Source organism: Salvelinus alpinus, chromosome 22 (genome assembly GCF_045679555.1).
Source record: "Salvelinus alpinus chromosome 22, SLU_Salpinus.1, whole genome shotgun sequence".
Lineage (NCBI taxonomy): Eukaryota > Metazoa > Chordata > Actinopteri > Salmoniformes > Salmonidae > Salvelinus > Salvelinus alpinus.
Window position 1 is genome coordinate 47,962,452 of NC_092107.1, and position 26,282 is coordinate 47,988,733.

General features: G+C 48.7%; 1 protein-coding gene across 1 annotated transcript in view; it reads right to left on the reverse strand.

Annotated features, from left to right (window-relative positions):
- The window catches only part of LOC139549576 (protein CASP-like), a 265,164-nt gene that overhangs the window by 42,875 nt on the left and 196,007 nt on the right, over window positions 1-26,282 (reverse strand). The window contains 6 exon segments of the mRNA XM_071360212.1: window positions 10,903-10,999; window positions 11,391-11,436; window positions 20,058-20,116; window positions 21,217-21,405; window positions 21,852-21,956; window positions 26,227-26,275. Of these exon segments, the coding sequence (XP_071216313.1) occupies window positions 10,903-10,999; window positions 11,391-11,436; window positions 20,058-20,116; window positions 21,217-21,405; window positions 21,852-21,956; window positions 26,227-26,275 (545 nt within the window).

A 26,282-nucleotide genomic window follows, 5' to 3' on the forward strand; every position in this document is an offset into this window, starting at 1 on the left:
GACGCTGAGCTGACTAGTGGAATGAGGTGTAGTGCCAGCCTTTGAATCTCCAGGTCCAAGATGACTAAACAGTGAGAAATCACACTGCCGTCAACGAGCCTAGTCAGAAGGAAACCTCTAGCCCATCAACACCCTCACTGTTGGCAGGTCTGAGAGAGACAACTCTGTAGCTTATAACAATACGGATTCATCTCCACTAAACTCATTAGACTACCGTATCCAGTTCAGATCGGGCAACCAACAACAGGGATGTATTCATAGGCTATTCTGCATCTCTCCCCCCTCCCATAATCCCCTCTGTCCCCCTTCCCCATAATCCCCTCTGTCCCTGTTCTGTTTTGCAGAAGGCTGGAATGGAGCAGTCATGGAGGGTGAAACTAAGAAAGTCCTCTTGAAGCCTGGAGAGAGACACGCTATGCTGCCATGTCCCACCCAGAAGCCTGACACCAGGGCTGGGGCGAGAGGAGGGAGGGGTGACCGGCTGGCATGACGGCAGCAACCCCCCCCCCCGCGCCCCCCCCCAGCTATCAACAAGCACTGCTGTCACCCAGGGCTGTGTGAGGAGATGTTATGAGTCAACAGGTTAACTGTGATCATTTACAGCTCAGCAGTTGACTGTAAGTTGAGGTGGGTCTAATTGAGAGACGCACACACACACACAGTCCATTACCTTGGTTGTGAGCAGGCTCGATGTGTGTGTTCTGGCTCAGGTCACCGTTCAGCCACAGCTGCATACGCAGGCCTCTGGAGGTCACCTTGCTCCAGAGTTTACGACGAGACGCCACGTCACACACACTTCCTAGAGCCTAACACACACACACACACACACACACACACACACACACACACACACACACACACACACACACACACACACACACACACACACACACACACACACACACACACACACACACACACACACACACACACACACACACACACGTGTTATGGAATGGCTAAACAGATACAGAGAGACACAAGCGTACACACACATGAACTAGGTTACATATATTCTGAATTGTATTGCGATCAAAACTGATGGATAACTTCATAGTCGGGTTGATTTAAAGGCTGTGAGACACTCCAGACGCTTCCTCCCCCGCTGCCCTCTCTACAGCACTGAGTCACTGTGTTCTCACCCAGGGCTGGTGTGTGTATATTCTGAGCGTGGTACTCACCTCTTTAGAGTCCTCCTGGGTGTGGTTCTCCTCTCCCCCCAGTGTGGGTTTATCTCTACGGGGGTCTGGGTTCATGTTAGTCCACCACTGCTCCCTCCAGTGCCCCCCTCCAGCCTGGGCAGACCCCTCAGAGCTCCGACCCAGCCTGGGTACGCCATCAGCCATGCCATCTGGCATCGACGCTCCTCTGTCCTCCCTCTTCACACCGGAGCTGAAGTCCAGGACTGTAAAGGGCGAGGAGGGGGAGACTGGGAGGGCGGTGGGGGTGTTCTTCAGGGAGAGAGCCAGAGGGGTGTAGGCAGGGAAGGAGGCAGCCAGATGGGACACCAGTAGATCTCTCTGGGAGGGAGAGGAGGAGGAGGAAGAGGCTTTGAGGCTGGGTTCCACAGCAGCCTGTTGGGCCTCCATCTCTCTTCGAGCTTGTTCTAGGATGGAGCGGATGGCCTCGTCTGAACCTCCTCCTCCTCCTCCTCTCAGCCCCCCTCCAGGAGAAGGACCATGGGAGAAGCCTGCTGGAGGGAGAAAGGCGATAACGGATATCAGAGACTGTATATCGCCCCACACACACAGAACGATAACAGCCAATTCTGAGTAAGTTAATAACTTCCTGGACCTTTAATGTTAGCCTTTGAATAAGACAAAACAGAATGTGACAAGACCTCTATATATAATGGATCATCTAAGAACAGCTGTCATCCTATTCCACCACAGTGGGAACAACAGTCATCCTATTCCACCACAGTGGGAACACCTGTCATCCTATTCCACCACAGTGGGAACAACTGTCATCCTATTCCACCACAGTGGGAACAACTGTCATCCTATTCCACCACAGTGGGAACAACTGTCATCCTATTCCACCACAGTGGGAACAACTGTCATCCTATTCCACCACAGTGGGAACAACTGTCATCCTATTCCACCACAGTGCAGAGAGGAGATGACACTCACCAGATTTCTGCACCTGCAGCTCTCTCTTGGCCTGCTCCAGGATAGACTTGATGGCCTCGTCTGAACCACACTCTGGAGTACGGATACGTGTGGTGATGTTACCTGGACAGGGGGAGAGGGAGGGAGGGAGGTTAGACATACCACCAAGTGAAAGGTAACTTCAAACACGTACTGTTTACAAAGATACATTATATAGTCGACAGACAGACAGACAGACAGACAGACAGACAGACAGACAAACTCATAAACTCATAAACTCTATAAATGATCCACTTCCTTTGACCCAGAGAGGAGAGCGGCTTCTGTTCCGACATCCTTTAACGCCTCACACACTACTCTGCTTTTACACTGCCAGGCCAGTATGAGTAGGTGTGTGTGTGTGTATGTGTGAGAGAGTGAGAGCGAGTATGTGTGTGTGTGTGAGGGAGAGAAAGTGAGAGAGTGAGCTTGTGTGTGTGTGTGTGTGTGTGAGAGAGAGAGAGTGAGGGTGAGTATGTGTGTGTGTGTGAGAGAGAGAAAGTGAGAGTGAGCTTGTGTGTGTGAGTGTCTGTGTGTGTCTGTGTGTGTGTGAGTCTGTGTGTGTGAGTGTCTGTGTGTGTGTGTGTGAGTGTCTGTGTGTGTGTGTGTGAGTGTCTGTGTGTGTCTGTGTGTGTCTGTGTGTGAGAGTGTGTGTCTGTGTGTGTGAGTGTGTGTCTGTGTGTGTGTGAGTGTGTGTCTGTGTGTGTGTGTGTGTGTGTGTGTGTGTGAGTGTGTGTGTGTCTGTGTGTGAGAGTGTGTGGGGGGGGTACATGCACAACACAGGCACGCTTCATCCAACACCACCCACTCCACTCCACTCCACTCCACTCCACTCCACTCCACTCCACTCCACTCCACTCCACTCCACTCCACTCCACGCAGACAGAAACAGACGAGAGTGTGTTTGTAGGGTCAGACCTGTCCGGGAGGCTTGGTCAGAGCTGACACTCTGCTTGGGCACGTCCTGTACCGCCTGGCTAAAAGCCTGGCCTGGGCTCTCTGTCAAAACAACAACACCATGCTTCAACTTCACACCAACTTCCTGCTTCACCTGTATTTCATTTCTCTGTCAATAAAACACGTTCCACAAAACGACCACACACAGCTACTGAACTGTACGACAAGGGTGGACACATTGTAGGACTAGAGGATAAGTCTCAAAGTCAACAAGGAATTTCAACCGAGGACTGACAGCTTAAAACAAAAGGGTGACGCGGAAACAAAAGCAAGTCTGGACGATTGAATGCAACTGTGGTAAACTGTACCCTGTCCCCCTGTTAGTCAATACTATTGAACCTGACTGGTAAACGCTGTCCCCCTGTTAGTCAATACTATTGAACCTGACTGGTAAACGCTGTCCTCCTGTTAGTCAATACTATTGAACCTGACTGGTAAACTGTACCCTGTCCTCCTGTTAGTCAATACTATTGAACCTGACTTGTAAACGCTGTCCCCCTGTTAGTCAATACTATTGAACCTGACTGGTAAACGCTGTCCCCCTGTTAGTCAATACTATTGAACCTGACTGGTAAACGCTGTCCTCCTGTTAGTCAATACTATTGAACCTGACTGGTAAACGCTGTCCTCCTGTTAGTCAATACTATTGAACCTGACTGGTAAACGCTGTCCTCCTGTTAGTCAATACTATTGAACCTGACTGGTAAACGCTGTCCCCCTGTTAGTCAATACTATTGAACCTGACTGGTAAACGCTGTCCTCCTGTTAGTCAATACTATTGAACCTGACTGGTAAACGCTGTCCCCCTGTTAGTCAATACTATTGAACCTGACTGGTAAACGCTGTCCTCCTGTTAGTCAATACTATTGAACCTGACTGGTAAACGCTGTCCCCCTGTTAGTCAATACTATTGAACCTGACTTGTAAACGCTGTCCTCCTGTTAGTCAATACTATTGAACCTGACTGGTAAACGCTGTCCCCCTGTTAGTCAATACTATTGAACCTGACTTGTAAACGCTGTCCTCCTGTTAGTCAATACTATTGAACCTGACTGGTAAACGCTGTCCCCCTGTTAGTCAATACTATTGAACCTGACTGGTAAACGCTGTCCCCCTGTTAGTCAATACTATTGAACCTGACTGGTAAACGCTGTCCTCCTGTTAGTCAATACTATTGAACCTGACTGGTAAACGCTGTCCTCCTGTTAGTCAATACTATTGAACCTGACTGGTAAACGCTGTCCTCCTGTTAGTCAATACTATTGAACCTGACTGGTAAACGCTGTCCTCCTGTTAGTCAATACTATTGAACCTGACTGGTAAACGCTGTCCTCCTGTTAGTCAATACTATTGAACCTGACTGGTAAACGCTGTCCCCCTGTTAGTCAATACTATTGAACCTGACTGGTAAACGCTGTCCCCCTGTTAGTCAATACTATTGAACCTGACTGGTAAACGCTGTCCTCCTGTTAGTCAATACTATTGAACCTGACTGGTAAACGCTGTCCTCCTGTTAGTCAATACTATTGAACCTGACTGGTAAACGCTGTCCTCCTGTTAGTCAATACTATTGAACCTGACTGGTAAACGCTGTCCCCCTGTTAGTCAATACTATTGAACCTGACTGGTAAACGCTGTCCTCCTGTTAGTCAATACTATTGAACCTGACTGGTAAACGCTGTCCTCCTGTTAGTCAATACTATTGAACCTGACTGGTAAACGCTGTCCTCCTGTTAGTCAATACTATTGAACCTGACTGGTAAACGCTGTCCTCCTGTTAGTCAATACTATTGAACCTGACTGGTAAACGCTGTCCTCCTGTTAGTCAATACTATTGAACCTGACTGGTAAACGCTGTCCCCCTGTTAGTCAATACTATTGAACCTGACTGGTAAACGCTGTCCTCCTGTTAGTCAATACTATTGATGTGTAAAGGTTTCAGTAATGATCATGGATGGTGAAGGGAGGCCTTTTGGGATGACTAAAGCAACACTGACAGACACAGGTGTGACCAGAGACGACTAACAGATGGACCATATTAACAGAGGAAAGGTTTGTGAACACACACACACACACACACACACACACACACACACACACACACACACACACACACACACACACACACACACACACACACACACACACACACACACACACACACACACACACACACACACACACACCTCTCTGCCGTCCCTGGATGCTGCGTAATGCCAGGATGTTCTGCTCATCAGACAGGAACTGCCTCATCTTGTGGAAGGGCTCTTTCCCCCGGATTGTCAGCTTGCTCCAGGGTTTGGGCCGAGCCAGGATCTCACTGACCGAGCCCTGGGACAGGCCCAGTACATAGTGGCCAAACACCCGCTGGCCAATGTTGTGTTTAATCAGCTGCTCCTTAATCTGCCGGGCGATCTCTGTGGTTTCCATGTCCTCCCAGTCAGACACACTGCCCCCAGTCCCCTCAGACTGGCTGGGAGAGGGGGACAGGCCACTGCCACTACCGTTCACCTCTGGGCCTGCAGGAGACTGCTGGGTGGGCAGGGGGCTGGCTGAGAGGGGGACAGGGTTAGAACCAGTCCCTGGGCCAGGGGTGGAGGTAGGGGTGGAGGTAGGGGTGGAGGTAGGGGTGTAGTGGACAGGGGCGAACAGTAGAGCTGCTCCCTCAGTGGACTCCTGCAGGGCTTTGGAGTAGAACGTCTGCATGAGCTGGCGCTGCAGGAGGGAGTTGAGGGACATCTTTCCCCCCACCGGAGGGAAGTGGGGGCTGTAGAAGTCCTGGCCGATGCCCGTGGGGGTGAAGGGGTGTGTCCCGTTGGTGGTGGTGGTGTTAGGGTGGTCGGAGGGGATCTGGGGCAGGTGGATCTGGGGGGACGGGGGGAGAAGAGGAGGCGGCAGGGAGGGGGTACTGGGTGTGGTGGTCTCCTCCACCGATGCCTCTTTCCCTTTTCGTCTGGCTGACCCTATAAGAAAGGTCAAACACAATGCATTATGAGGGAGTCAACAAAAAAGGGGTCGGAATTTTTTAAAAGTTTATTTAAGTTTATTTTTAAGTTCATTTCAAAAAAAATATATAAATATATTTTCTCTCCCTCTTCTTTGCTAAACCCCCCCAGACAAGATGCCCATGATGCATTTGTGATTTGTACCTTTCTTGTAAGTGACAACCTGGAATAAAAAAAAGTAAGCACTTAAAATCAGTCAAAATGGCGGCTGCCCAGCCCTGAGCCTGGCAGGCACGGAAGGGTCCAGTGGCTGCACCGCTACACTATAACAGTGAATCTGATTGGGCCTAATGGCAGTATAGAGTGCTGTGATTGGTCGTCTGTGAGGGTGAAGGATCTGGTTGAGATGGCCCCCATGTCAGGAGGAAATTGATTTCCTTTTTATGAATCCTTAGTTCATAAATGCTATTAAGTCATGCTATTAACACTGATGTTGTAGTCTTTCTGGGCACTTAATCATTCCAGGTAGTGATATGGATATTGTTATTTGTCTTGACAATAAAAAAAGACAAAGTTTGTGTCAACAACAAAAAAACACTCTTGATAAAAACGGCCGTCAGTCATTATCCAGCGGGGCAAAGGTCATGTCAAATGTAGAGAATGCACAGCACTGTTGACACTAAGTCAAAGCACTCTGGCTTCCTAAAACTGAGTACAGGAACAGCCCATTATAAACTAAATATGTTACCAGGTGGATTGTAAAGGAACAGCCCATTATAAACTAAATATGTTACCAGGTGGATTGTACAGGAACCTCCCATTATAAACTAAATATGTTGCCAGGTGAATTGTACAGGAACCTCCCATTATAAACTGAATATGTTGCCAGGTGGATTGTACAGGAACCTCCCATTATAAACTGAATATGTTACCAGGTGAGTTGTACAGGAACCTCCCATTATAAACTGAATATGTTGCCAGGTGGATTGTACAGGAACCTCCCATTATAAACTGAATATGTTACCAGGTGGATTGTACAGGAACCTCCCATTATAAACTGAATATGTTACCAGGTGGATTGTACAGGAACCTCCCATTATAAACTGAATATGTTGCCAGGTGGATTGTACAGGAACCTCCCATTATAAACTGAATATGTTACCAGGTGAGTTGTACAGGAACCTCCCATTATAAACTGAATATGTTGCCAGGTGGATTGTATAGGAACCTCCCATTATAAACTGAATATGTTACCAGGTGGATTGTACAGGAACCTCCCATTATAAACTGAATATGTTACCAGGTGAATTGTACAGGAACCTCCCATTATAAACTGAATATGTTACCAGGTGAATTGTATAGGAACAGCCCATTATAAACTGAATATGTTACCAGGTGGATTGTACAGGAACCTCCCATTATAAACTGAATATGTTGCCAGGTGGATTGTATAGGAACCTCCCACTATAAACTGAATATGTTGCCAGGTGGATTGTATAGGAACCTCCCATTATAAACTGAATATGTTACCAGGTGGATTGTACAGGAACCTCCCATTATAAACTGAATATGTTACCAGGTGGATTGTATAGGGACCTCCCATTATAAACTGAATATGTTACCAGGTGGATTGTAAAGGAACCTCCCATTATAAACTGAATATGTAACGTCCCCTTTGCCGTTAACGTCCCCTTTGCCGTTAACGTCCCCTTTGCCGTTAACGTCCCCTTTGCCGTTAACGTCCCCTTTGCCGTTAACGTCCCCTTTACTTGAATGGTGTCAACACTGAACATGGAAGCCATCATGCCCACTGCAACACACGTATAAATATATATAAATATATATAACTCCTTCAGTATATTTCATCCTGACAACATGTGAGTTGAATCAGCAGGAACCTCGTCTGAATAGAGGAGGAGCCGTGCAGCGCCAGTAAACAGCCTTGCTGGTGTTAGCAGTGCAGCGCCAGTAAACAGCCTTGCTGGTGTTAGCAGTGCAGCGCCAGTCAAAAGCCTTGTGGTGTTAGCCGTGCAGCGCCAGTCAAAAGCCTTGCTGGTGTTAGCCGTGCAGCGCCAGTCAAAAGCCTTGCTGGTGTTAGCCGTGCAGCGCCAGTTAAAAGCCTTGCTGGTGTTAGCAGTGCAGTTTGCTACAGTGGGAAGATTTTTTATTTAAACAGCAATGAAACACGTGGTAATACAGTATCTATGAAATGTAGAAATGTAATGGGTATCAGTCTTCATTCAATCCACATTGTATGACTGGTTGGTTTCTTGTTGTTGTTTTTCTAGTGATACTAAATACAGCCAGAAGAAATCATTCTCAGAGAGAAGATCAGTTTGAGTATTAGCTAATATTTTAAATGACCGTTAAAAAGAAGAAGATTCTTCCAGACAAGAACCGGTTGCATCCACTAAAACCACCTGATTCTGGTCCTGACCCGAGCCAGTCCAATCCAACTGCAGGTCAAAAGATCAAACACATCCCCATCCCCCAGAGCAAACCAGCAAAACGTTTGGACTATTTGACTATTTATCTGTACAGAACTTTCTGGAGTAAGTTTAGACCAGTACCAGACTTGGGTCTCACAGGAACTGAGTCCCGGCACCTCACATTTTCTACTACTTGAGTTCCGGCACCTCTTATAGAATATTATCTTGAAAATATTGCAGAGTTCCAGCACCTTAATATGAACAGTACAGGGACCCTAAATGAGCACTGGTATCAAACACGGGTCTAGATAAACACCGGTACCCATATCAAACACTGGTCTAGATAAACAACGGTACCCATATCAAACACGGGTCTAGATAAACACCGGTACCCATATCAAACACTGGTCTAGATAAACACCGGTACCCATATCAAACACGGGTCTAGATAAACACCGGTACCCATATCAAACACTGGTCTAGATAAACACCGGTACCCATATCAAACACGGGTCTAGATAAACACCGGTACCCATATCAAACACTGGTCTAGATAAACACCGGTACCCATATCAAACACTGGTCTAGATAAACACCGGTACCCATATCAAACACTGGTCTAGATAAACACCGGTACCCATATCAAACACTGGTCTAGATAAACACCGGTACCCATATCAAACACTGGTCTAGATAAACACCGGTACCCATATCAAACACTGTTCTAGATAAACACCGGTACCCATATCAAACACGGGTCTAGATAAACACCGGTACCCATATCAAACACGGGTCTAGATAAACACCGGTACCCATATCAAACACTGGTCTAGATAAACACCGGTACCCATATCAAACACTGGTCTAGATAAACACCGGTACCCATATCAAACACTGGTCTAGATAAACACCGGTACCCATATCAAACACTGGTCTAGATAAACACCGGTACCCATATCAAACACTGGTCTAGATAAACACCGGTACCCATATCAAACACTGGTCTAGATAAACACCGGTACCCATATCAAACACTGTTCTAGATAAACACCGGTACCCATATCAAACACGGGTCTAGATAAACACCGGTACCCATATCAAACACTGGTCTAGATAAACACCGGTACCCATATCAAACACTGGTCTAGATAAACACCGGTACCCATATCAAACACTGGTCTAGATAAACACCGGTACCCATATCAAACACTGGTCTAGATAAACACCGGTACCCATATCAAACACTGGTCTAGATAAACACCGGTACCCATATCAAACACGGGTCTAGATAAACACCGGTACCCATATCAAACACTGGTCTAGATAAACACCGGTACCCATATCAAACACTGGTCTAGATAAACACCGGTACCCATATCAAACACTGGTCTAGATAAACACCGGTACCCATATCAAACACTGGTCTAGATAAACACCGGTACCCATATCAAACACTGGTCTAGATAAACACCGGTACCCATATCAAACACTGGTCTAGATAAACACCGGTACCCATATCAAACACTGGTCTAGATAAACACCGGTACCCATATCAAACACTGGTCTAGATAAACACCGGTACCCATATCAAACACGGGTCTAGATAAACACCGGTACCCATATCAAACACTGGTCTAGATAAACACCGGTACCCATATCAAACACTGGTCTAGATAAACACCGGTACCCATATCAAACACTGGTCTAGATAAACACCGGTACCCATATCAAACACTGGTCTAGATAAACACCGGTACCCATATCAAACACTGGTCTAGATAAACACCGGTACCCATATCAAACACGGGTCTAGATAAACACCGGTACCCATATCAAACACGGGTCTAGATAAACACCGGTACCCATATCAAACACTGGTCTAGATAAACACCGGTACCCATATCAAACACTGGTCTAGATAAACACCGGTACCCATATCAAACACTGGTCTAGATAAACACCGGTACCCATATCAAACACTGGTCTATACTCAATGCTGTGTGTGTTAGTAACCACTTTAACCTCCAAGGCCCCTAACCCCGAAGGCCCTAACCTCCAAGGCCCCTGACCCCCAGGCCGCTAACCCCCAGGCCGCTAACCCCCAGGCCCCTGACCCCCAGGCCGCTAACCCCCAGGCCGCTAACCCCCAGGCCCCTGACCCCCAGGCCCCTAACCCCTAAGGCCACTAAACCCCAGGCACTGACCCCCAGGCCCCTAACCCCCAGGCCGCTAACCCCCAGGCCCCTAACCCCCAAGGCCCCTAAACCCCAGGCACTGACCCCCAGGCCCCTAACCCCCAAGGCCGCTAAACCCCAGGCACTGACCCCCAGGCCCCTAACCCCCAGGCCGCTAACCCCCAAGGCCCCTAAACCCCAGGCCCCTAACCCCCAGCCCCCTAACCCCCAAGGCAGACTGACTCACCGCTCAGCTCAGTGTTTGCGATGCGCAAAGAGGAACTCTCAGACTGCAGACTACGGTTCTTCTCCAACAACAACACTTCTAGGGGTTTAGACAGGACCTGAGGGAGAGAGAGAGAGAAAGTGGATGGGGGAGGAGAGAAAGAGAGAGGGGGAGGGAGAGAGAGAGGGAGAGGGAGAGAGAGGGAAGGTGGATGGGGAGGAGAGAAAGAGAGAGAGGAGCATGAGAGAGTGAGAGAGGAGCACGAGAGAGAGAGAGAGAGAGAGAGAGAGAGAGAGAGAGAAAGAGAGAGAGGAGCACGAGAGAGAGAGAGAGAGAGAGAGAGAGAGAGAGGAGAGAGAGCGAGAGAGGGAGAGAGAGAGAGGGAGAGAGAGAGAGGGAGAGAGAGAAAGGGGGGGAGGTTGTGAGATAAAGGAGAGTTAAACACATCATCAGCAGTATTTACAGAAGTCTGTCTCTATGCAGAGGAAGAGGAGGAGTTTTCCCTGTACCTGCTCTGAGTTGTCTGATGGGTCAAACTCCATAGACTTGAGGATGCTGTGGAGCGAGAGACAGAGAAGGAGAGAGAGTTGGCTCATTAAAGGAACATTTTACCCCATGTAATCCAATGGTTTTGTTGTTTTCAGTAATCCATAGTAGACACAGACAGCGTGTTGAAATGTGATTTTGTGTGAATGAATCTAGATATCTAGCTTTGAATGTCCTGATCAGTCCTAATGATCGCCAATGCCCGATTGAGTCAATTCCTACAACTCCCAAGATTCCCCTCTGTCTAAATAGGTTAGAGTGGGCGGTGTGTGGGTTGGTTTAAGACGTACGTGGTCAAATGTGCTTCAAAACAGGAGAGATTATTTCACAGACAATCATAAAATGTTCCTTGACTTTTGTCAGAGTGATGAAGAGTAGCTAACAGCCATACTCTGTGCTTTCTCATGAGTCATGAGCGGAGCACATGCAGAGCGAGCAGGGAGCGAGTGACAGAGGAGCAGCTAATGGATTTAATGACATAGGAATTATTTATTCTAATTTCGGGTTATGGGCAGAAGAAATCTGGCCTGGGTAGGGCCTGAACGTCGCGGTGCCTGGGTAGGGCCTGAACGTCGCGGTGCTTGGGTAGGGCCTGAACGTCGCGGTGCCTGGGTAGGGCCTGAACGTCGCGGTGCTTGGGTAGGGCCTGAACATCACGGTGCCTGGGTAGGGCCTGAACGTCGCGGTGCCTGGGTAGGGCCTGAACGTCGCGGTGCCTGGGTAGGGCCTGAACGTCGCGGTGCTTGGGTAGGGCCTGAACATCACGGTGCCTGGGTAGGGCCTGAACGTCGCGGTGCCTGGGTAGGGCCTGAACGTCGCGGTGCCTGGGTAGGGCCTGAACGTCGCGGTGCCTGGGTAGGGCCTGAACGTCACGGTGCCTGGGTAGGGCCTGAACGTCACGGTGCCTGGGTAGGGCCTGAACGTCGCGGTGCCTGGGTAGGGCCTGAACGCCGCGGTGCCTGGGTAGGGCCTGAACGTCGCGGTGCCTGGGTAGGGCCTGAACGTCACGGTGCCTGGGTAGGGCCTGAACGTCGCGGTGCCTGGGTAGGGCCTGAACGCCGCGGTGCCTGGGTAGGGCCTGAACTTCACGGTGCCTGGGTAGGGCCTGAACGTCGCGGTGCCTGGGTAGGGCCTGAACGTCGCGGTGCCTGGGTAGGGCCTGAACGTCGCGGTGCCTGGGTAGGGCCTGAACGTCGCGGTGCCTGGGTAGGGCCTGAACGCCGCGGTGCCTGGGTAGGGCCTGAACGTCGCGGGCCTGGGTAGGGCCTCAACGTCGCGGTGCCTGGGTAGGGCCTGAACGCCGCGGTGCCTGGGTAGGGCCTGAAGGTCGCGGGCCTGGGTAGGGCCTGAACGTCGCGGTGCCTGGGTAGGGCAGTCAGCATGGTGCAGTCTGGGAAGGAGGAGTCAGCATGGTGCAGTCTGGGAAGGAGGAGTCAGCAGGGTGCAGTCTGGGAAGGAGGAGTCAGCCTGATGCAGTCTGGGAAGGAGGAGTCAGCATGCTGCTGTCTGGGAAGGAGGAGTCAGCCTGGTGCAGTCTGGGAAGGAGGAGTCAGCATGGTGCAGTCTGGGAAGGAGGAGTCAGCATGGTGCAGTCTGGGAAGGAGGAGTCAGCATGGTGCAGTCTGGGTAGGAGGAGTCAGCATGGTGCAGTCTGGGAAGGAGGAGTCAGCATGGTGCAGTCTGGGAAGGAGGAGTCAGCCTGATGCAGTCTGGGGAGGAGGAGTCAGCTAGCGCATGATGCAGTCTGGGAAGGAGGAGTCAGCATGGTGCAGTCTGGGAAGGAGGAGTCAGCATGATGCAGACTGGGAAGGAGGAGTCAGCATGGTGCAGTCTGGGAAGGAGGAGTCAGCATGGTGCAGTCTGGGTAGGAGGAGTCAGCATGGTGCAGTCTGGGAAGGAGGAGTCAGCATGGTGCAGTCTGGGAAGGAGGAGTCAGCCTGATGCAGTCTGGGGAGGAGGAGTCAGCTAGCGCATGATGCAGTCTGGGAAGGAGGAGTCAGCATGGTGCAGTCTGGGAAGGAGGAGTCAGCATGATGCAGACTGGGAAGGAGGAGTCAGCATGGTGCAGTCTGGGAAGGAGGAGTCAGCATGGTGCAGTCTGGGAAGGAGGAGTCAGCATGGTGCAGTCTGGGAAGGAGGAGTCAGCATGGTGCAGTCTGGGAAGGAGGAGTCAGCATGGTGCAGTCTGGGAAGGAGGATTCAGCATGGTGCAGTCTGGGAAGGAGGAGTCAGCATGGTGCAGTCTGGGAATCACTGGCCTAGAAGTGAAAGTCTAGCATGGTGACGTCCTCAGCAACTATTGTACAGACGGGATGTTTTGACAGGTACGATGAAACCGTACGCTGACGGGATGTTTTGACAGGTACGATGAAACCGTACGCAGACGGGATGTTTTGATAGGTACGATGAAACCGTACGCTGACGGGGTGTTTTGATAGGTACGATGAAACCGTACGCTGACGGGGTGTTTTGACAGGTACGATGAAACCGTACGTTGACGGGGTGTTTTGACAGGTTCGATGAAACCGTACGTTGACGGGGTGTTTTGACAGGTACGATGAAACCGTACGTTGACCGTTGACGGGGTGTTTTGACAGGTACGATGAAACCGTACGTTGACGGGGTGTTTTGACAGGTACGATGAAACCGTACGTTGACCGTTGACGGGGTGTTTTGACAGGTACGATGAAACCGTACGCTGACGGGGTGTTTTGACAGGTACGATGAAACCGTACGCTGACGGGATGTTTTGAAAGGTACGATGAAACCGTACGCTGACGGGGTGTTTTGACAGGTACGATGAAACCGTACGCTGACGGGATGTTTTGAAAGGTACGATGAAACCGTACGCTGACGGGGTGTTTTGACAGGTACGATGAAACCGTACGCTGACGGGATGTTTTGAAAGGTACGATGAAACCGTACGCTGACGGGGTGTTTTGAAAGGTACGATGAAACCGTACGCTGACGGGGTGTTTTGACAGGTACGATGAAACCGTACGCTGACGGGATGTTTTGAAAGGTACGATGAAACCGTACGCTGACGGGGTGTTTTGACAGGTACGATGAAACCGTACGCTGACGGGGTGTTTTGACAGGTACGATGAAACCGTACGCTGACGGGGTGTTTTGACAGGTACGATGAAACCGTACGCTGACGGGGTGTTTTGACAGGTACGATGAAACCGTACGCTGACGGGGTGTTTTGAAAGGTACGATGAAACCGTACGCTGACGGGATGTTTTGAAAGGTACGATGAAACCGTACGCTGACGGGATGTTTTGAAAGGTACAATGAAACTGTACGCTGACGGGGTGTTTTGAAAGGTACGATGAAACCGTACGTTGACGGGGTGTTTTGACAGGTACGATGAAACCGTACGCTGACGGGATGTTTTGACAGGTACGATGAAACCGTACGTTGACGGGGTGTTTTGAAAGGTACGATGAAACCGTACGCTGACGGAGTGTTTTGATAGGTACGATGAAACCGTACGCTGACGGGGTGTTTTGACAGGTACGATGAAACCGTACAGCCAGAAGAGGACTGGCCACCCCTCATAGCCTGGTCCCTCTCTAGGTTTCTTCCTAGGTTTTGGCCTTTCTAGGGAGTTTTTCCTAGCCACCGTGCTTCTACACCTGCATTGCTTGCTGTTTGGGGGTTTTATGCCGGGTTTCTGTACAGCACTTTGAGATATCAGCTGATGTACGAAGGGCTATATAAATACATTAGATTTGATGGTGTTTAACATGATATTTGAATGACTACCTCATCTCTGTACCCCACACACACAGTACAATTATCTGTAAGGTCTCGGTCGAGCAGTGAATTTCAAAAACATATTCAACCACAAAGACCAGGGAGGTTTTCCAACGCCTCGTAAAGAAGGGCACCTATTGGTAGATGGGTAAAAAATTAAAAGCAGACATTGAATATCCCTTTGAGCATGATGAAGTTATTCATTACACCTTGGATGGTGTATCAATACACCCAGTCACTACAAAGACACAGGCGTCCTTCCTAACTTAGTTACCGGAGAGGAAGGAAACCGCTCAGGGATTTCAACATGAAGCCAATGGCGACATAATGGTGGTAGGCCTGATCACCAACAACGATGAGACAGCCTATAGGGAGGAGGTCAGAGACCTGGCAGTGTGGTGCCAGGACAACAACCTCTCCCTCAATGTGAGAAAAACAAAGGAGCTGATTGTGGACTACAGGAAGAGGACCGAACAGGCCTCCATTAACATCGATGGGGCTGTAGTGGAGCAGGTGGAGAGTTTCAAGTGCCTTGACGTCCACATCACCAACAAAGCATCATGGTCCAAACACACCAAGACAGTCGTGAAGAGGGTCACGACAACGCCTATTCCCCCTCAGGAGACTGAAAATAATTGCCATGGGTCCCCAGATCTTCAAAAAGTTCGGGCTGACAGGCTGTTCGGGTGCATCACCGCCTGGTATGGCAACTGAACAGCCTCCGACAGTAAGGCGCTACAGAGGGTAGTGCGTACGGCCCAGTTCATCACTGGGGCCAAGCTTCCTGCCATACAGGACATCTATACCAGGCGGTGTCAGAGGGTAGTGCGTACGGCCCAGTTCATCACTGGGGCCAAGCTTCCTGCCATACAGGACATCTATACCAGGCGGTGTCAGAGGGTAGTGCGTACGGCCCAGTTCATCACTGGGGCCAAGCTTCGTGCCATACAGGACATCTATACCAGGCGGTGTCAGAGGAAGGCCCTAAACATCGTCATAGACTGTTATCTCTCATACCGCACGGCAAGCAGCTTCTAACCCCAAGCCATTAGACTGCTGAACAGCTAATCAAATGGCCACCCGGACTATTTACATTGAACCCCTCTCTTTGTTTTTGTTATGCTGCTGCTACTCGCTGTTTATTATCTATGCATTGTCACAGTTTTTACTCCAAAGCCAGAAGACTCCTGAACAGGTAACCAAATGGCTACCCGGACTATTTGCACTGTGCCCCCCCCCCCCCCCCCAACCCCTCTTTTACGCTGCTGCTACTCTCTGTTTATCATATATGCATAGTCACTTTAACTATACATTCATGTCATACTACCTCAATTGGCCCGACCAACCAGTGCCCCCGCACATTGGCTAACCGGGCTATCTGCATTGTGTCACACCTCCCGCCAACCCCTCTTTACGCTACTGCTACTCTCTGTTCATTATATATGCACAGTCACTTTAACCATATCTACATGTACATACTACCTCAATCAGCCTGACTAACAGGTGTCTGTATATAGCCTTGCTACTCTTATTTTCAAATGTCTTTTTACTGTTGTTTTATTTCCTTACCCACACACACACACACACACACACACACACACACACACACACACACACACACACACACACACACACACACACACACACACACACACACACACACACACACACACACACACACACACACACACACACACACACACACACCTGTTTTTCACACTATTGGTTAGAGCCTGTAAGTAAGCATTTCACTGTAAGGTCTACTACACCTGTTGTATTCACCATTTCACTGTAAGGTCTATTACACCTGTTGTATTCACCATTTCACTGTAAGGTCTACTACACCTGTTGTATTCACCATTTCACTGTAAGGTCTATTACACCTGTTGTATTCACCATTTCACTGTAAGGTCTACCACACCTGTTGTATTCAGCATTTCACTGTAAGGTCTATTACACCTGTTGTATTCACCATTTCACTGTAAGGTCTATTACACCTGTTGTATTCACCATTTCACTGTAAGGTCTACTACACCTGTTGTATTCAGCATTTCACTGTAAGGTCTACCACACCTGTTGTATTCAGCATTTCACTGTAAGGTCTACTACACCTGTTGTATTCAGCATTTCACTGTAAGGTCTACCACACCTGTTGTATTCACCATTTCACTGTAAGGTCTACTACACCTGTTGTAATCAGCATTTCACTGTAAGGTCTACTACACCTGTTGTATTCAGCATTTCACTGTAAGGTCTACTACACCTGTTGTATTCAGCATTTCACTGTAAGGTCTACCACACCTGTTGTATTCAGCATTTCACTGTAAGGTCTACTACACCTGTTGTATTCAGCATTTCACTGTAAGGTCTACCACACCTGTTGTATTCACCATTTCACTGTAAGGTCTACTACACCTGTTGTAATCAGCATTTCACTGTAAGGTCTACTACACCTGTTGTATTCAGCATTTCACTGTAAGGTCTACCACACCTGTTGTATTCACCATTTCACTGTAAGGTCTACCACACCTGTTGTATTCACCATTTCACTGTAAGGTCTACTACACCTGTTGTAATCAGCATTTCACTGTAAGGTCTACTACACCTGTTGTATTCAGCATTTCACTGTAAGGTCTACTACACCTGTTGTATTCAGCATTTCACTGTAAGGTCTACCACACCTGTTGTATTCACCATTTCAATGTAAGGTCTACTACACCTGTTGTAATCAGCATTTCACTGTAAGGTCTACTACACCTGTTGTATTCAGCATTTCACTGTAAGGTCTACCTACACCTGTTGTATTCAGCATTTCACTGTAAGGTCTACTACACCTGTTGTATTCAGCATTTCACTGTAAGGTCTACCACACCTGTTGTATTCGGCACAAGTGACAAATAAACTTTGATTTGATTTACCCCTACCTACATGTACATATTACATAAATTACCTGGACTAACCTGTAGCCCTGCTCATCGATACGGTACCGGTACCGGTACCCCCTGTATACAACCTCGTTATTGTTACTCTTCTATTTTCTACTTTAGTTTATTTATTAATAAACATTTTTTTTCTTCACGCTTATTTTTTCTTAATATCGCACTTTTGGTTAAGGGCTTGTAAGTAAGTATTTCACGGTAAGGTTGAATTCGATGTGACGAGTAAAATGTTAATCCATTTGATTTAATTTTGACTTTAAAACAGAGGATGTGATAGGATGAAACTGAGGACGGCTCAACAACATGGTAGTTTCTCCACAATATGAACCTGATTGACAGAGTGAAAAGAAGGAAGCCTGTACAGAATACAAATATTCCAAAACATGCATCCTATTTGCAACAAGGCAGTAAAGTAAAACTGCAAAAGAAGTGACAAATCAATTAGCTTTTTGTCCTGAATACAAAGTGTTAAGTTTGGGGGTAAATCCAATACAACATATTACTGAGTATCACTCTCCATATTTTCAAGCATAGTGATGACTGCATCATGTTATGGGTATGCTTGTAATCGTTAATGACTGGGGAGTTTTTCAGGATAAAAAAATAAACATAATGGAGTTAAGCACAAGTAAAATCCTAGAGGAAACCCTGGTTCAGTCTGCTTTCCACCAGACACTGAGAGACGAATTCACCTTTCAGCAGGACAATAACCAACAATACAAGGAGAAATCTACACTGATGTTACTAACCAAGAAGACAGTGAATGTTCCTGAGTGGCCGAGTTACAGTTTTGACTTAAATCTACTTGAAAATCTATGGCGAGACCTGAAAATGGTTGTCTGGTAATGATCAACAGTTTTGTTTTCACTTCGTCATTACGGAGTATTGTGTCTAGATGGGGGAGAAAAAAAATCTAATCCATTTTGAATTCAGGCTGTAACACAACAAAATGTGGAATAAGTCAAGGGGTGTGAATACTTTCTGAAGTCACTTTATTTTATTTATTTCGCTTTTATTTCACTAGGCAAGTCAGTTAAGACCAAATTCTTATTTACAATGACGGCCTACACCGGCCAAATCCTAACCCTGACGACGCTGGGCCAATAATGCACCACCCTATGAGACTCCCAATCACGAGCGGTTGTGATACAGCCTGGATTCGAACCAGGGTGTCTGTAGTGACGTCTCTAGCACTGAAAGGCAGTGTGTCTGACCGCTGTGCCACGCGGTAGTCATGAGAGGGGTATACTACAAAGCAGGTTCAATGAGTTAGCCAGCTACTGAAACTTCTGATAAGCCACCAGAAATTACTATTAATTACTGTCGATTACTGTCGATTACTGTCGATTACTGTCGATTACTCCCGATTACTGCCGATTACTGTCGATTACTATCGATTACTATGGATCACTATGGATCACTATGGATCACTATGGATCACTATTGATTACTATTGATTACTATTGATCACTATTGATCACTATTGATAATATTGATAATATTGATAATATTGATTACTATTGATTACTATTGATTACTATTGATTACTATTGATTACTGTTGATACTATAAAGCTGAACTGAGATGTGTTTTCGGTTGTTGAATCCATTCGACCATTTCAGGAGTATCTTTCTAGAAAAAAATATAAAAAAATAAAGTGATTTCTGAATATCTACTAACTCATTGATCGTGTTTTGTAGTAAACCCTTTTGGTTGATTATCTGCATTGGCATCTACAAATAAAGGATCCATAAAAAACACACGCGCGCGCAGCAACACGTTAATAAACACACAGTATTGAGCCAAGAGGACCTGCTTCCCTACAAAACATTGTTAGAGAACCGCAGAAACACGAACTAAATGAGATCATTTTTGCCAGTATTTGGAGCAAGAACACTGTATTCAGGGTACAACACACACACATATATTCACCTCAGCTCTTTCTTCACCTCCTCATAGTCAGCCTGTTCCTGCAGCTTTTCCTCCAGCTGCTATAAATAAGAGAGAGAGAGAGAGAGAGAGAGAGAGAGAGAGAGAGAGAGGATGAGAGAGAGGATGAGAGAGAGGATGAGGGTGGAGGGGGAGGGGAGGAGAGGGGATGAGAGCAGAGAGAGGGAGTGGAGGAGAGGGGATGAGAGCAGAGAGGGAGGGGAGGAGATGAGAGCAGAGCGAGGGAGGGGATGAGAGCAGGGCGAGGGAGGGAGGGGATGAAAGCAGAGCGAGGGAGGGGAGGAGAGCAGAGCGAGGGAGGGGAGGAGAGCAGAGCGAGGGAGGGGAGGAGAGGGGATGAGAGCAGAGCGAGGGAGGGGAGGAGAGGGGATGAGAGCAGTGCGAGGGAGGGGAGGAGAGGGGATGAGAGCAGAGCGAGGGAGGGAGGGAGGGGAGGAGAGGGGATGAGAGCAGAGCGAGGGAGGGGAGGAGAGGGGATGAGAGCAGAGCGAGGGAGGGGAGGAGAGGGGGTGAGAGCAGAGCGAGGGAGGGGGGAGAGGAGATGAGAGCAGAGCGAGGGAGGGGAGGAGAGGGGATGAGAGCAGAGCGAGGGAGGGAGGGGAGGAGAGGGGATGAGAGCAGAGCGAGGGAGGGAGGGGAGGAGAGGGGGTGAGAGCAGAGCGAGGGAGGGGAGGAGAGCAGAGCGAGGGAGGGGCGAACAGCAGAGCGAGGGAGGGGCGAACAGCAGAGCGAGGGAGGGGCGAACAGCAGAGCGAGGGAGGGGAGGAGAGGGGATGAGAGCAGAGCGAGGGAGGGAGGGAGAGGGGATGAGAGCAGAGCGAGGGAGGGGGGGAGAGGGGATGAGAGCAGAGCGAGGGAGGGGAGGGCATGAGAGCAGAGCGAGGGAGAGGAGGAGAGGAGAGGGGATGAGAGCAGAACGAGGGAGGGGCGGAGAGGAGAGGGGATGAGAGCAGAACGAGGGAGGGGAGGAGAGCAGAGCGAGGGAGGGGATGAGAGCAGAGCGAGGGACGGGAGGAGATTAAATGAATGGCAGTATAATGACAATCAACTTTTACATACACGTGTGAGGTTGTGAGCGGGTGTGTGTGTGTGTGTGTGTGTGTGTGTGTGTGTGTGAGGTGTGTGTTTCTATATAGTCTACCTTGAGGGTGGCAGTCTTGGTGCTGAGCTGTAGTTGCAGCTGTGTGATCTGTGTGCTGGAGCTCTCCCTGAGTTTAGACAGGCTGGCCTGCAGTCTCTGAACGTCTTCCACCAGCTGAACCATCTCCCTGTCCTTCGCCCCCAGCTCTGCCTCCAGACTGGAGCGGGACACCGCCTCCACCGCCTGCTCCTATAGGTCAACACACACATCAATATAGCAATCTACCAATCAGAACAGTCTGATCCTATAGGTCAACATATACATCAATATAGCAAACTACCAATCACAACAGTCTGCTCATAGGTCAATACATACATCAATACAGCAAACTACCAATCACAACAGTCTGCTCATAGGTCAATACATACATCAATACATTACTCAATCAACCAATCAATACATCGATCGATCAATCTACCAATCACAACAGTCTGCTCATAGGTCAATACATACATCAATACAGCAATCAATCAACCAATCAATACATCAACCAATTCTGTGAGGTATAGTGATCCTAACGCATCTGCTACTCGGACTAGAGAAAATCAAACAAATCAAACCAATCAATCACTATAGCCTGCTCATAGGTCAATATATACATCAACCAACCAACCAATCACTATAGGACAGCGTACCATGTCTGGGGTGGTCTGGATCTGGGTGGTCAGCTGCAGGGATTGGTTAGAAGAGGTCAGCTGCTCCCTCAGAGTGTCCGCCTCCCTCTGTGCTGCCTCCGCCCTCTGAGAGACAAAGTGAGAGAGACAGAGAGGCAGAGAGAGAGAGGCATGGAGAGAGAGAGGGGCAGAGAGAGAAAGAGGCAAAGAGAGAGAGAAAGGCAGAGAGAGAGAGAAAGGCAGAGAGAGAGAGAAAGGCAGAGAGAGAGAAAGGCAGAGAGAGAGAGAGGCAGAGAGAGAAAGAGAGGCAGAGAGAGAGAGACGCAGCGAGAGAGAGAGGCAGCGAGAGAGAGAGGCAGCGAGAGAGAGAGGCAGCGAGAGAGAGAGGCAGAGCGAGAGAGAGGCAGAGAGAGAGAGAGAGGCAGCGAGAGACAGAGGCAGAGCGAGAGAGAGGCAGAGAGAGAGAGAGAGGCAGAGCGAGAGAGAGAGAGGCAGAGAGAGAAAGAGAGGCAGAGAGAGAGAGAGGCAGCGAGAGAGAGAGGCAGCGAGAGAGAGAGGCAGCGAGAGAGAGAGGCAGCGAGAGAGAGAGGCAGAGCGAGAGAGAGGCAGAGAGAGAGAGAGAGGCAGCGAGAGACAGAGGCAGAGCGAGAGAGAGGCAGAGAGAGAGAGAGAGGCAGAGCGAGAGAGAGAGAGGCAGAGAGAGAGAGAGAGGCAGAGCGAGAGAGAGAGGCAGAGAGAGAGAGAGAGAGAGAGAGAGAGAGAGAGAGAGGCAGCGAGAGAGAGAGGCAGAGCGAGAGGCAGAGAGAGAGAGAGGCAGAGCGAGGCAGAGCGAGAGAGAGGCAGAGAGAGAGAGGGAGGCAGAGCGAGGCAGAGCGAGAGAGAGGCAGAGAGAGAGAGTTGAGCTGTCTGTCTTAACAGCCGAAGTTGTACTGGACTGAGACCAGAGCAACCGTACTGAGACAGACTGCAGAGTACTAAACTATAACTGGCAGAACTACAAGCTGAGGTGACTGAAATCTCCATGGAGAAACACCATGTTTATTCTTTACCCGTTTTGTTGTTTCCTGTCAACACAGGACATATAAAGAGTGTGTGTGTGAGAGAACTGAAAGGCATGATGTCATTCTCTGACGTATGACTGGACACAGAACAACATGGTGTGTGTGCCATGAGGGTGTTGTTGAAATGTGAAAGCTGAGCTCAAGGCTAACATTAGCATTATGTGGCTAGCTATCCCTCCCCCAGATATCCCCAGGTCATCTCAATAATGAACGTTACCATCAGTGACCCCCCCCCCCCCTAAATATCTATTATCATGATCAGGGCTGGGCGTTTAGGCTACAGGGGTCTCTGAGCCGAGGGGGTAGAGGGGCTGTTGGAAACTCATTACCTCCCACTGGTAGTTCCTTCCTTATTTGGGGTCTTGTGGATTATTGAGTGTTAGTGATTCATTTAAACCATTATTCAACATGATAACACACTCTAGTGTCAACTCAGAGGCTCTTGAGAAGGATCGTGTGGTCGACATATATCTGTTAGTTCTTACCTCCTTTCAGTAAGGTAACAGGGGCTAGTAACAACCCAGAGGGGCTAGTATTAACCCAGAGGGGCTAGTAACAACCCAGAGGGGCTAGTAACAACCCAGAGGCTAGTATTAACCCAGAGGGGCTAGTATTAACCCAGAGGGGCTAGTATTAACCCAGAGGGGCTAGTATTAACCCAGAGGGGCTAGTATTAACCCAGGGGGGCTAGTATTAACCCAGGGGGGCTAGTATTAACCCAGAGGGGCTAGTATTAACCCAGAGGGGCTAGTATTAACCCAGAGGGGCTAGTATTAACCCAGAGGGGCTAGTATTAACCCAGAGGGGCTAGTATTAACCCAGAGGGGCTAGTATTAACCCAGAGGGGCTAGTATTAACCCAGGGGGGCTAGTATTAACCCAGAGGGGCTAGTATTAACCCAGAGGGGCTAGTATTAACCCAGAGGGGCTAGTATTAACCCAGGGGCTAGTATTAACCCAGAGGGGCTAGTATTAACCCAGAGGGGCTAGTATTAACCCAGAGGGGCTAGTATTAACCCAGAGGGGCTAGTATTAACCCAGGGGCTAGTAACAACCCAGAGGGGCTAGTATTAACCCAGAGGGGCTAGTATTAACCCAGAGGGGCTAGTATTAACCCAGGAGGGCTAGTATTAAACCCGAGGGGCTAGTATTAACCCAGGAGGGCTAGTATTAAACCCGAGGGGCTAGTATTAACCCAGAGGGGGTAGTATTAACCCAGAGAGGCTAGTATTAACCCAGAGGGGCTAGTATTAACCCAGAGGGGCTAGTATTAACCCAGGGGCTATTAATAACCCAGAGGGGCTATTAATAACCCAGAGGGGCTAGTATTAACCCAGAGGGGCTAGTATTAACCCAGAGGGGCTAGTATTAACCCAGAGGGGCTAGGATTAACCCAGAGGGGCTAGTATTAACCCAGAGGGGCTAGTATTAACCCAGAGGGGCTAGTATTAACCCAGAGGGGCTAGTATTAACCCAGAGGGGCTAGTATTAACCCAGAGGGGCTAGTATTAACCCAGAGGGGCTAGTATTAACCCAGAGGGGCTAGTATTAACCCAGAGGGGCTAGTATTAACCCAGAGGGGCTAGGATTAACCCAGAGGGGCTAGGATTAACCCAGAGGGGCTAGTATTAACCCAGAGGGGCTAGTATTAACCCAGAGGGGCTAGTATTAACCCAGAGGGGCTAGTATTAACCCAGAGGGGCTAGTATTAACCCAGGGGCTAGTATTAACCCAGAGGGGCTAGTATTAACCCAGAGGGGCTAGTATTAACCCAGAGGGGCTAGTATTAACCCAGAGGGGCTAGTATTAACCCAGAGGGGCTAGTATTAACCCAGGGGCTAGTATTAACCGAACACACAGAATATATATCATAGTTACATTTAAGCAATAAGGCCTATATGGCCTATGTACCACGACTAAGGGTTGTTCTTAAGCACGACACAACGCGGAGTGCCTGGATACAGCCCTTAGCCGTGGTATATTGGCCACATACACTACATGACCAAAAGTATGTGGACACCTGCTCATCGAACATCTCATTCCAAAATCACGGGTATTAATATGGAGTTGGTCCTCCCCCTTTGCTGCTATAACAGCCTCTAAACTTCTGGGAAGGCATTCCACTAGATGTTGGAACATTGCTGCAGGGACTTGCTTCCATTCAGACACAAGAGGCCGGGCACTGATTTTGGGCGATTAGGCCTGGCTGGCAGTCGGTGTTCCAATTTATCCCAAAGGTGTTTGATGGGGTTGAGGTCAGTCATGTCCAGTCATGTTCTTCCACACCAATCTCGACAAACCATTTTTGTCATGCTGAAACAGGAAAAGGCCTTCCCCAAACTGTTGCAACAAAGTTGGAAGCACAGAATCGTCTAGAATGTCATTGTATGCTGTAGTGTTAAGATTTCCCTTCACTGGAACTAAGGGGCCCAAACCATAAAAAACAGCCCCAGACCATTATTCCTCCTTCACCAAACTTTACACTTGGCACTATGCATTCGGGCAGGTAGTGTTCTCCTGGCATCTGCCTAACTCAGATTCATCCGTCGGACTGCCAGATGGTGAAGTGTGATTCATCACTCCAGAGAACGCGTTTCCACTGCTCCAGTATCCAATGGTGGCGAGTTTTACACCGCTCCAGCCGACCCTTGGCATTACACATGGTGATCTTAGGCTTGTGTGCGGCTGCTCGGCCACGGAAACCCATTTCATGAAGCTCCCGACGAACAGTTCTTGTGCTGACGTTGCTTCCAGAGGCAGTTTGGAACTCGGTAGTGAGCTTTGCAACCGAGGACAGAATATTTATGTGCTACGTGCTTCACAGCACTCGGCGGTCCCGTTCTGTGAGCTTGCGTGGCCGACCACTTCACAGCTGAGCCGTTGTTGCTCCAAGACGTTTCCACTTCACAATAACAGCACTTATAGTTAAATCGGGGCAGCTCTAGCAGGGCAGGAAGTTGACAAACTGACTTGCTGGAAGTGTCACGTTAAAAGTCACTGAGCTCTTCAGTAAGGCCATTCTACTGCCAATGTTTGTCTATGGAGATTGCATGGCTGTGTGCTCAGTAACGGGTGTGGCTGAAACAGCCGAATCCAGTCATTTGAATTGGTGTCCGCATACTTTGTATATATAGTGTACCACAAACCCCTGAGGTGCAGTATTGCTATTATAAACTGGTTATCAACACAATTAGAAGAGTCAAAATAAATACTTTGTCACACCTATGGTGTAGGATCTGATATACCGCAGCTGTCAGCCAATCAGCATTCAGGGATCGAACCACCCAGTTTATGATATCAAATAATGACCAAGGCCCTAGAGGGGTGGAGACTAACCTGATTGGCTCTCTCTAGATCGGTCATCACCATTTCAATCTCATCGGCCCTGAGGA